This window comes from Seriola aureovittata, chromosome 8 (assembly GCF_021018895.1).
Source record: "Seriola aureovittata isolate HTS-2021-v1 ecotype China chromosome 8, ASM2101889v1, whole genome shotgun sequence".
NCBI lineage: Eukaryota > Metazoa > Chordata > Actinopteri > Carangiformes > Carangidae > Seriola > Seriola aureovittata.
In genome coordinates, this window is record NC_079371.1 from 14,828,630 (window position 1) to 14,841,190 (window position 12,561).

The 12,561-nt window shown below is 40.1% G+C and overlaps 1 protein-coding gene across 1 annotated transcript; it reads right to left on the minus strand.

Annotated features, from left to right (window-relative positions):
- Nucleotides 1-539: 539 nt before the first annotated feature.
- Nucleotides 540-11,496, minus strand: hrh2a (histamine receptor H2a). The gene is made up of 5 exons (XM_056382192.1): nucleotides 11,138-11,496; nucleotides 3,015-4,600; nucleotides 2,646-2,814; nucleotides 2,104-2,277; nucleotides 540-1,217 (listed from the first exon to the last, which is right to left on the minus strand). Exons 2-4 carry the CDS (start codon nucleotides 4,045-4,047, stop codon nucleotides 2,268-2,270), a joined length of 1,212 nt encoding a protein of 403 aa, XP_056238167.1. The 5' UTR covers nucleotides 4,048-4,600; nucleotides 11,138-11,496; the 3' UTR covers nucleotides 540-1,217; nucleotides 2,104-2,267.
- Nucleotides 11,497-12,561: the final 1,065 nt, after the last annotated feature.

Genomic DNA, 12,561 nt, shown 5'->3' on the forward strand with positions numbered 1-12,561 from the left:
TGCTATGAATGGTTTGGTGTCTCTGACTGAACATGGACAATGTTTTTCATCCCCTATATTTATCCCCTAAGGCGTATAAGGCCGGTGGTGTGAAAGTATGTACCTGTGTGACGGTGGGTCAAAGCATTTCTACACTGCAGCATCCATTATCAGCTAATGTAACCTCGATGACTATAGATGGTTAAAAAAAACAAAAAACATGTGGAATTAAAGAATTGACTCTCCTAGTTGTTATAAATAACATATACATCGAATAGGTTGTAAAATCCCTTCCTTCACTTGTTTCCTTCGCATGCATACACCTGGCATCATATGCACGTCTATATCAGTCCTCAAAGGAAATAGCTTAAAGTGGAAAAGGTTAAATGTTAATGTGGCAATAGTTTGAGGCAATGTGTGCTGACAGCTGTGATGTATTGCTTCCAATGTACTTGTATTCCTTACCACTCGCACAGCGTTTTCTTTATCATCCCACACAATAATCCCTATCCATGCTTAACCACAGACCATGTGTATTGCCTCCAAAAATGCTAGCAAATGTTATATTCTTTATTCTAACTGCTTTTTATTGGTACAGTATGCTTGTAATTTTCTGTTTTAGAGGAACAGTTCCTGCCACTTTTCAGTCCTCAGTTATTTTTATAGTATAATAAAACACATACATTTGAATACAAAGTCTGGAGGCAGCTACATTCTTCAAAAGTGACATGTAACATTAGTTTGCATGCTCCACATTCAAATGTCACACATTTCAACACATTCAAAAGTCCATTTATCACCTTTTCCCCTTCCTTCTTGAGGAAACACCCATTTTTAATTAGAAGTCCATTTACTTTATTGAAGTTGTGATACTTTGTATTTCCACTGGAGTGCAGTCTTGAGTCAGCTTAAAAAGTCCAGTTCATTAGATTGATGAGCGTCATGTTGATTGGCTGGTCTCATTCAGTCTTCCAATACTGCAATACTAACCACGGTTAAGAGTCAAGAGCATGTCGGGGCCACTTGTTGCCCCTGTGTGATGGTTGGATGCGATGGACTTATCGGGTTAGACAACTTGAGTTGCAGCTTCATCCACGTACAAGCGTTTTCATTTGTTCAATCCAGGACGGACTGAGGCCAGTTGTGTGCGTCCAGTTGGTTCTTGCTGTTGAGGTGCAGAGTTGCTGAGGTCCTGTTCTCTCACTTTTTTGTTTGTTAAATTGTAGACAGAGTGAGTGCTAACAGAAAAGACACACACACACACAAATGAAGAGGATCAAAAGTTTGTTTCCATATTCAATCAATTTGGGTGTACAATATGCAGGGAGGAAGAAATCATTCACTTCTCCATTGTGCTGAGTGTGTATCACCTCGCACTCTGAGAGATTAGTCAGCTGTACCAGCAATCACATAGAAGACATAAACTCTTTAGGAGGTAGGATTGGTATTAGAGAGGTTAAAAGTTGTGTGCACATATAAGAATATTTATTTGCAATAACATTTAATAATTTAGTTTGAAACAAATATTCAGAGGGTGTTTTGAGATCAACAATAAATTCTCTATATAACCCTCTGACTTAATATTAGCTGCAGAGAAATCCATCCCTGGTTCTTGATAATACATGTAAAACTTTGTAATGATATTTTTCTCTCTGAGAGGATTTCTGCTTTTTTAAGATGAGACAAATATCTTATCTTTTTTTCAGTTCATACAACTACGCTTGTGTTAGTTGACAAGATGAACTTTGGGGAGTGTTGTGTGATGCAATATATCACCCAGAATGCACTGAATGTTTTTTTTTTTTTTTTTTGTACTAAATGCTATAGCGCTGTAGTGCTGGTACAGCTTTTAACTAATACACACTTGACAAACATACAGTATGAGCAAAATGTTTAGTTGATACTGTTCACAAAATGCAAACAAAGAAATGAGAGCAGGATGTGGAAGTGGATAATGTATCTCCACTGTGCTGAAAGCAGATTTCTTGGCCTAATATGCATATTGCCATATGGCCTGATGCACTGCGGATGACATGGCTAGGATCTGTGTGTCACAGTTCATTTGCTCTGGAGAGGACATGGTCTGTGGGGGTGATGAGGATGTCAGTATGTATATCTACTTACATGGTGTATTATGTGGTTGTGCTGTGGCACTGAAAGCTTCCAAATAGAGGGGCTGTAAGTCTTGGTCCATCTTTTTGTCTGTCTGGTGTGTTCTCTGCTCAGGATGGATTCTGGTTCCATGTTGTAACCACAGTGAACACAACATCCACCTCATCGGCACAGGCTCAGCACGACCTGGGCTCATTGAAGAGATGAGAAAAAACACATTCGTGTTTGTGTGACTTATTGGATCCTGTGTTTTAGAGTCAAACAGAGAAAAATATACTACTTATAATCCAGTGCCACTATGTAGCGAGTGTGAAGAGTCACACTCAAGCAGCTTAATTCACCAATCCAAGCCCTTTTTTGGTGAAACGGGTTAGTTTGTCATGTGCCCCCGATGTGTGTGCAATGTGAGTATTACAGCATTTATACTCCAACTTGAATGTGAAGCATCATTTTCTTTGAAGTAGTTGTATTAAATTTGATGATTGTTGCAAGAACTCCATTGCTGACATTCACCTCTCTGCCTTGCACACAAGGTATACCATGGCTGAGTTTACCTTTCATTGCCATTGACATCTGTGGTAGCAGTGCCGTTTGCAAATTGGATAGTTGCTGTGGTCGTACTGTTCATTTCTTGAAGCATGAAGTTTTGATCTGCTAGACCTGCCCTGCATGTGACAGGGGTGTGGCCACACAGCAATGTCACCTCTGTAAGCTGCTCTCTGGCTGAGATGGGGAGAAGGAAAGGAGAAATAAAAACCGGAGAAACTGAGGATAAGACAATGTGACGAATTCACACTGGTTGCTGTATTTTGTTGAAATAAGTTTACACTCTTAAATTAAACTGATTCTCAAACTTTAGTTATATTATGCTCAATAATTGTGCAGCTTTACCTGCAGACTTTAATCTCTGTCTAATGTATTACCTGCTGTTACAGTGAGAGACGGCTGTCGGCTCCTCTGTAAGTAAGTAGGGCATCGACATCTCAGTAGATGGTTATAGGCCGACCTGAAGTCCCTGTTGAGAGCTCCATAGAGAATAGGGTTGAGGGCTGAGTTGGCGTAACCCAGCCACAACACAATGGGAAATTCTGGTACTGTGCTGGGGTCTGGGTGCTCCTTCAGGCCCAACACTGTGAACAGGATGAAATAAGGCAGCCAGCACACAACAAAAGCCCCGATTACTGCAGCCAGTGTCACTGTGGCTTTGTGTTCCCGCAGAGCCACTGCTGTCACACTGGAAACCACAGTGGTACTGGTAGATTGATTGTTCCTGTAGTTGTAGGTAGTGATGCAAGTGGGTCGGGCACTGACAATGCGCTTAGCCTGTTCCCGTGCAATGCGAAGTATTTGGAGGTAGGTCCAGCACATTGCCATCAGAGGCAGGTAGAAAGTAAGAAGAGAGTCGGTCAGGACGTAGGGTCTATTCAGTTCAAAACGACATTTCCTCTCTGGAGCCCAGGGCCCATGGTTTTGCACTGTCCCATTAACAGTGTTCCACCCCATTTGAATGGGCAAGAAAGACACGGCCACAGACACTGTCCAAACACTGACCATGGCCACCGCAACTTTCCACGGTAAAACCAGTGAGGTGTATCTCAGAGGCATGGTCACTGCCAGGTAGCGGTCCACACTGATAGCCAGGAGGGTGAGGATGGAGGCAGTGCACAGCATTACATCCATGGAGATGTAGAAGTTGCAGAAGGCCGGGCCGAGCGGCCACTCGTCGTTGAGCTGGAGGAGGGCGGAGAAAGGGAGGACCAGGAGGCCAAGCAGCAGGTCTGTCACGGCCAGCGACACAATGAAGCAGTTGGTGAGGCAGCGGAGGCGTCGAGAGGCACAGACAGCGAGGCACACCAGCACATTACCACCAACAGTCAGAAGGATCAGGAGGGACAGGATGACACCCAGCATCACTTTTGACATTATCGCTGAAGCTTCACTGGGAGATGTCACCATGGCTGCAGCTTTCTATGAGCCATAATTATGTTTAGGTCTTAGTTTTAAACCAGATAATAGGTCTTACTTTTTGCAAAGAAGACATCCAAATAATAAACCTTAAACTCAGATATAATGTTATGAAATATGTTCAGTCAGAGTGTTTCGGTGCTGCCTTTTGTTAAGGTGTCTCAGTGTCTCCATGGTCAAATGTGACTTAAGAGCTTGGCCACATGTAGTCCCCCCTGTCTCCCTCCCTCTCCCAGTATTTCCTCTGTCTTAGCTGCTAATTCACTTGACTGCTTGCTGTTCTTGCTGGGCTTCAATTCTACTGACCATAGCTTTCAACTGTTCTCTGACTTGACTTAACACTTGTCAAAAAATTCTTGCAAGAAGTTGGCTGAACAACATTTGTCTCTTGATGAATGCTGCTACTGAGAACTGAAAATCCGCATGATGCTTTGCTGCTGAAATGTCTGTGATGGCTGTTGAACAGCTTTGTGCGAGAGTGGCTGGTTCATAGTGCTCCATGGCACCTTGTTGGTAACACCATCTTCTATGGCTGTACTGACACCTAGTGGACAGAGAGGAGAAACACAGTTAATCATTGGTACAGTATTTTCTACAGTTTCAGTACAGCCATGCATTAAACAACAAAGAGCAGGTGGGATTATAAGTGTAACCTACACATAGCCTATCGACTATCAAAGCTGATTAATTATAATAAATGTGGAAGATTATGTTAAACTAATGTCCATGCATCAAAGCTATAAAGCTACAGCAACTGCGATCTGACAACCAAGTATATCTTTGGACAAATATGGCCTCTGTGCTTCTTTTTGGATTAATACATCACATTAAATGATGGAATACACTAATGCAGTGTGTCCAAAATATTACTGAATAAGAGTATTAACTTGGGGCCATATTTGTAATAGCTGATAAACATGATAAATTAGGAACTACTGACATAATGACTCACAGTTTGGTGGAGAAAATGTACAAAAATCTGCCTTTGTAACAAGTAAACTTTAATGTTAGAATGCTGTTTTTATTCTCCGATAAGCTTCCAGTGAACTGTGCGATGACATTGAAATATTTATTTAGAGGCTGTATAAGCGTCGCTGAACAGTGGCCACTGTGGCTGGATATGGTGATTATGGGATGAAAGTGAATGCTGCAACTGAACAGTAGCACAAGTAGAGAAAAATGTCACGTCAGTGCTCAGACTCCTTAACGTCTGTTACATAGCAATGTCAAACTGCAGTTTTTTATCACAACCACCACAAGCTAGTGGCCATACCAGACCAAAGAAGGTTGTACTGAAAGAACAGTGTATTTAATTACTGATGAATTCAACTTTTAAGTTTTAAGAAAAAGAAATGTGTTATGTTTTCGCTCAAAACCTATATAGTGTCAGTTTAAGTTAAAATATGCAAATGAGAATGGCTTAACACATCACAATTATACATAGATTTTTTTATACTTCCATCTTTGTATGAATATATTCATTTATATTTAAAAAAAAAAAGCCTTTTAAAATAAGTAACTCTAAAACTACCTAACACAGGTAAAGGCCTTGCTATTGTACAGGTCTGAATGTCCCCTTACACACTCACACGCTTTCAGTATTTAATCGCCGTAGTCAATCCAGTCACAACATTATGTATTATTATGAGGACTTTGGAGGCTTTGTTGCGGTCAGTTATTTCATGGCAGCCATTTAATGAAACAAGGAAAAGTAAAGCTGCCATTTGAGACAGTGTGTAATCAGCCAATGTGGTCAAGTGTCTCAGCTGCAGCAGGATTGCTGCAGATGATGTTAAGACTTGAATTGTTTCAGTATTGATAAGTATGATTAACATTTTGATGGTGCAATGTGATAAGGCCTTAGAATAAACCACTCTCATATGATTCTGTGTCAAATGGACATCTGGAGTTGGATATCAGAGGGTTTGGCTGATGACAGCTGCTCTGTCACATATTACTAAAGAGCAAATTAAGAGGGTGTACATACAATAACAGTTGCAAACCAATGGCCATTAATAATAAAAACGGCTAGTTTGTAAAGTAAGACAAAAATCGTTGTTTAATCAATATTTTTCTTTTATACATAGACCTTGTAAAAGGAGTTACAGAGTGTTATTTGTCCTCTGAGAACTGATTCATTAATGGCATGTGGGTTTATAATGTGTGCTTGGTGGAATGAGGATAACTACCTGATAAGTGTGTGTGTGTGTATATGTGGAGAACATGTGTTTGCGTCAGTGGGTGGTGGGTAATGTTTGCTCGTCTATTCTCTGACTGTAATGGATATTGGGACATTTGCCAGACTTGGTCCAGAGTCACTCACTTATCACCTCAGAGAGAGAGCGATAGAGAGAGAGAGAAAGAGAGAGAGAGAGAGAGAGAATTGTCAAGAGATGGATGCGCTGGCTTCACATGAAGACAAAAAGAAAGAGAGTTAAATGATACAATGAAAAGAAGAGTGAGAGAGAGGTTTTAATTAAATCAGAGTCTACAAAAACCAGACCCCCATCTCTTATCTTTGAACTCTTATAATCTTCAATTCTTTGTTCTTTGGACACATTTCTGTCACCATCTCACTCCTTTGAACTGCATCCAGAGCAAACACTGATAACACGGCCTCTAACGTATGAAGTGCAGCTCTCAAATGCACATGACATCTCAGCTTTTATACTTGACTGAATCACAGACTGACTCTCTGTGACCACACATTTCAACTGTTTTCATCATCAAAAGTCTGTCTCTCTCACCGTCACTTACTTTCTCGCTTTGTTTTACACACACACACACACACACACACACACACACACACACACACACACACACACACACACACACACACACACACTCGCGCACAGGAAAACAAACAGTTGGAATAAGTTTTGGCTTGGATCCAACACAGGCCTGTGAGGAATGTCCACATATGGACATGTATTGCAGTCACTAGAAGTATTTCAACAAGGACAACCTTGTCTCAACCCTGAGACATAATGTACACACAAGGGACAAGTTAAAGGAAGCATATGATATGGCCTTTGCAGTCACCGGATCACCTATGGTGTTCAACTGGCAAGGTGTTTGTCAGCGCTCTCCACCACCATCATCGAAACGCCAAATGAGGGAATATCTTTTGGAAGAATGGTGTTCATCCTTCCAGTAGAGCTCAGGGACTCGTAGAATCAATGCCAAGGAGCATTGATTCTACTTTATGTTATGTAATTTGTCATCTGTCTATATATTTCATTTGAGATTGTGTATGTGTGTGGTCACATACTTGCCCTCAGTTAAATGCATTAGTTCCTTTTCCCATGTTACAGTGCATTTGTGTGAGAGCATAACCATATTGGTTTCCTGTGTTTATTATTGCATAAACATTTGTCTTTTAATAAAACCATATGAATATACAATCCTTCCCACTCACTTATCAAGAAGCACAAGACATATTTAGTACATGTAAATGATTTACATGCATTTTTATTTTATTATTTTTCATTTATTAAGTCACTGTCAGTCTGTGCAGACTACACTTAAGTCAATAGTAACACTTAGAGTCATTCACCTTAATGTTGAGAAGTATGATATCCTCCACAGTAAATGGAGCATCACTCATTTACAACTGTGCTACTTTATTACTGACCATCTGTTTTCTTTCACCAACATCTCATTAGTTGTTCCTAATGGAAAACAATGGTGAGTGTTACTGCATCTGTATATATAATCAAAGACATGCACGTACACACGCACGCACATGTAGGCGTACATGAACACACTAACCCACAACCCGAAACATATGTCTTGGTAATGGATTCTGAGGACTGTAATGGATTGTAATGACTGCTGAGTGCTGTGTTTTGCACAGGATGTAAATGTTGCTCTACTTTCGGGAGCTTTCTGCAGGAGAATGCTGTTTCATGTTTTTCGAGAGACAACAAAGGGTTGCATGGTTCTGTGGTTTTGAGAAGCTTGAGGGGTTCATCCCATGACTAGTTAATCTTCATGTCTGTGTGTAACTGAAGTGACAACCCAATGGCTGGTGGACACAACAGGGATGAAATATTAAGTGATTAACTTTTATGAGCTCCTAGACGGCTCCCTTTCCTGGTCTCTTATCTCACAGCACATGAACGACGTAAATGAGCTTCATTTTGCCCCATGTAGATCTTCCAGTAAGTGGCTGGGTGAAAAGAGCCCAGTTTTGGGTATTGAGATGAAAGGCAGGCAGAAACGAACTTGGAACAGCGGCTCTTTACTAGACATGGTCTGAGCCCAGAGATGAGTAATGAGGTTTTTTGCCTGTCAGCTGGGACTCACTGCCTGAACTGTGAATATGTGGTGCTCATTCTGCGATCATTTTCTTTATTTCTTTTTCTTTCTTTTTTTTTTTACCAACCACATGTGTCTTTTTTAGAAATAAACAGATGAGGAATATCTGCTCTTCTTCAGCCCAATGAGTAATCATCCATAATGTCACAAATACAAAATAATTTATTTGAATATGTTTATGCAGAGTCAGGAAATGGCTTAATCTAACTCTCTCAAATCACATCAATGTTGAGATAAGCTCTGCACGGTGTGAAATTAGCTACAGATTAGTCAAGGATACAGGAAATAACACATTTTCACTCACTCATTCATTCATTCATTCAGTCCACAGTTAATGTATCTGCTACCTAATGGTTGGTAGGAAGTACGGCCATGTTCTATGATGACTCACTGTACTAAATCACTTTACTTGTGTCTCTGCAATACTTCTCAGTGACGTGATTTCTTTAGTAAGGGTTGGTCATAGGCATCTGTATTTTTATTCTAGATTTACTATACATAAATGAAAAACAAATAATATGAATTGGTAGTAAATCAGTAAACATGCAGTTAGTGGGGACTGTAAAACTGAAAGGGGCCACAGATGTTGAAAGCAACTTTCATGCAGTGTCCATCAAAGCAACATAATCAGACATTTGAATGCTTCATTTATCCTGGTATGATTCAACTGAGCACCAAATACGAGGCTCACTCACTTCCTCTGCATTTGCAAAGCAATCTATAGCTGTGTGTGTGTGTGTGTGTGTGTGTGTGTGTGTGTGTGTGTGTGTGTGTGTGTGTGTGTGTGTGTGTGTGTGTGTGTGTGTGTGTGTGTGTGTGTGTGTGTGTGTGTGTGTGTGTGTGTGTGTGTGTGTGTAAGTCTTCCTGTTTGTCTTTGTTTTTGTCCTTGACAAAGAGAGACTGGATAGAGAGGGAAGCGGTCTGGGATGGCGGTTGCTTGGTAACAGTTGTGTGTCTTGACCAGTAGAGGGAAGCTGTGGAATCTTGACGAAGCGTGTAAATAAAACACACTGAGCGACAGACACAGCCACAGACAGGTACACAGATGCATAAAATATGTAAAGAGGCAAACAGCATGCACTGCTGTGACACACACACACACACACACACACACACACACACACACACACACACACGAGGATGATGGATTACCCTCAGTGTGTCAGTCTCGACCTAACCACACCTCTGTTGTGTCAACATTGCTGCTTCCAGTGTTGCATAAAAAACACACTCACACATGTCCAGTATTAAAACATTTCCTGTCATATATTAAAGTTACACTTCCCAGCAGCTCTTCATACGGGGAACTTTCATCTGAACAGCTCAGCGCTGCATACTCTATGGTTCCTTGACCAAGTCATGACACCTAACCGCATCCTGTCTCTATTCTGGTGGCTGTGTCTGCGAATATACACACAGGTCGTGGGCTCACATTGTTGCACAGTGGGTTAATCCTTCCAGTTTGAAATATCTTAATAGTTATGTGTAACATTTTCATGGTAATAAATGTCTGTTTTTTAATATCTGATGTAGATAGCATTTCTACAGGTTAATCCCATTCCATTCTCTCACCGCTAGGTGTTTCTCTACAGAAACATTATCAATGCAAACAAAACAGAGCAAAGCCAAAAAACTATCACAATGATCGTCTTGTATATTTTCGGATGTGAATATGAAACATAAATGAATGAAAAAATCTGGGATTATGTCAATTACTACTTTAAATAAAGATAAAGTCAGAAATTAAATTCTCTTGCAGGACTTCCTGATTTATACCATTGACCAGATTTTCCATTCCACTGCTGAAAGTTGAAAATATTATCATTATATTAAAACTGTGAGCAAGTCAGAGGTCTTTATTAACAGTATGGCAATAATGAACCATTCAAATTCTATTCAACTCTATTCATTGTGCTTTAGTATAAGGAAATGAGGAAACAAATTAGTACTAGCTCCTTTGCACTTTTTTGTGAGGTAAATGTTTTTTCTTTCTATCCTCTATCTCTTTATGTTTATCTATTATTAAGTATCTGTATTGATCTGTCTGTCTATGTATCTTTCTGTCAATGAGTTACTGTGGAAATACACAGTGTTTGTTTTCATGCATGATAGTGAAATGGTGAAATTAAAATGAAGAACTTCGAAGTCTGAAACAAATATTGCAATAGGTAAAAGACAGATTACTTCTTTAGTTTCATTACACACACGCACACAGAATAAACTCACTTCCTCGTTCTCAGGACTGATTCAGTGATCCCTTTGTATATTTGTTATTGTGCATACTGGAATGACTGAACCTATGAATTTGAGATAAGTTTTAAAACACTTTCATTCATTCTGTGAGCCTGTTTATGAGTGAGGTCGCCTGTCACTCACCACACACACAAACTGCTTCTCTACCACATCTTTTACTTTCCTTCATCTGTCTCAAAAAAGCAGAGATGCACCGAAAGCTGAACCTGACACGTGATACAAGAGAATTAAAGTATATTTTCATTGATTGTGTTGCTAAATAAATAATAAAACAAAGGGTTTATCAAATATTTGACAGATATTAAATGACTTTGAAAGTGAAAATGTTAAATGAAAACATGCATCAGTAAAACAGTGCAGAATGTAAGAAAACATTGAGTCATACTTAATTATGTTGTCACGCCACAAATGCAGCTTTGATGGACGGTGTTTTCACACACAACTTGTTCACATCGACAACATATTAAATATATTTTAACATGCATAAAGTAAGTATTTATTAGCTCACCTCAGTGCTGCTTTTCTTCTTGTGTGACGACTGCCCTCGCTACTCTGCTCTGCTCCCGGAGTGACAAGAGAAGCACAGTCTCGCTCACGAAGAGTGTGTGTTTGTGTGTCTAATGAGTGTGGAAGTGTGTGTGGGAAAGGAGAGAGAGAGAGAGAGAGAGTGTGTGTGTGTGTGTGTGTGTGTGTGTCTGACTGAGCACCAGTGACTTACACAGCTCTCTCCCTCTCTTTTTCTTTCACTCTCTCTGTGTCTCCTCCTATTATTCTTCTCTATCTCTTTAGGATAATTTGCTTTTGAAATGATTTTAATAGCTCTTCCATTCTATTTTAATGTCTTCTAACTCTGCGTGTGCGAGCGGTTGCGATATAGTGGGTTCCTCTGAACTAACTGTTGCCTTTGGAGACTGGGCTGCATTACCTGAATAATCCAGCCGTAATGGAATTGCTGGCAAATAAGTCTGGTTTGTAGCGGGGAGTGACACAGCAAGGAATGGTTTTCATGCATGCATCATTTTTTTTTTTCTCATGCTGACACACATGCCTCTTCTCTCAAAACTGTATATACTTAATACTTAATAATTGAGGGATTGTTTAGAGCTTCATGGGTGGATGGTTTTTGGGTAAATCTCTGAGAACTAGCACCAGTTGGGTTGGAGTGATGTCAATGACCCGATAGGCCACAAAGAATTCTAAATCTATGTCTCTATTTCTGGTGCCGCCTTTTACTCAGACTTTGTATCTATTTTTCATGTGCTTGGGCCCCTTATGAGGCTTCTCTTTCCTTTCCAGTGTCAATTCATCTTCTGTGCTTCAGGCTAACAGTCATAAGTCATCATCACTTCTCTTTTCATACCTTCGTCCATTTTTGCCTCCCTTCCTTTTCCTTATCTGTCTCGTCTCTGTCTGTCTCGGGCTCTGTCTCAGTTTTCATAGCCTCGTTCATATCTTAGTTGGTGCTGAATTTAATCTTTATTTTTAATCTTTATTTTAGAGACAGTCTCTGCCAACTGCCTCTATGTATTCCTCTGTCACTTTTTCTTATTTCTTTCAACACACCTTTAAGCTCCACCCTTATTTCTCCTTGTGAGTCACAGCAACAATCACTCGGTTTTGTTCCACTAAACAGAACGATGAGATAAGATATCCTTCTTTACATTTCCTTTTTCTGTCCTTCTCGCCTTCCTTCTTCACCGGCCTTCTTTCTCTCACACTAACACACACATTCTGTAACTCATTTCAAGTGTAACCTCTTCACATGCACATACTGTACTTGCTAATGTTTCTCAGCTCAACTTTCTGTCAGTGTTAAATCTGTGGTGTGTTCACAAGCTCTGGTTCCCCTCGGATCTGTAATGAGATTTCCAGAAGACCTTGAGATATTTGAGTTGATGGAGGATACCTGGCACTCCCAACATCAATGGTATC

Coding starts and splice junctions, on each gene's coding strand:
- hrh2a (XM_056382192.1), bottom strand. CDS start 4,047: ATGGTGACATCTCCCAGTGAAGCTTCAGCGATAATGTCAAAAGTGATG. Junction 2,815..3,014: donor GTCTCTCACTGTAACAGCAG/GTAATACATTAG, acceptor TCCCCATCTCAG/CCAGAGAGCAGCTTACAGAG.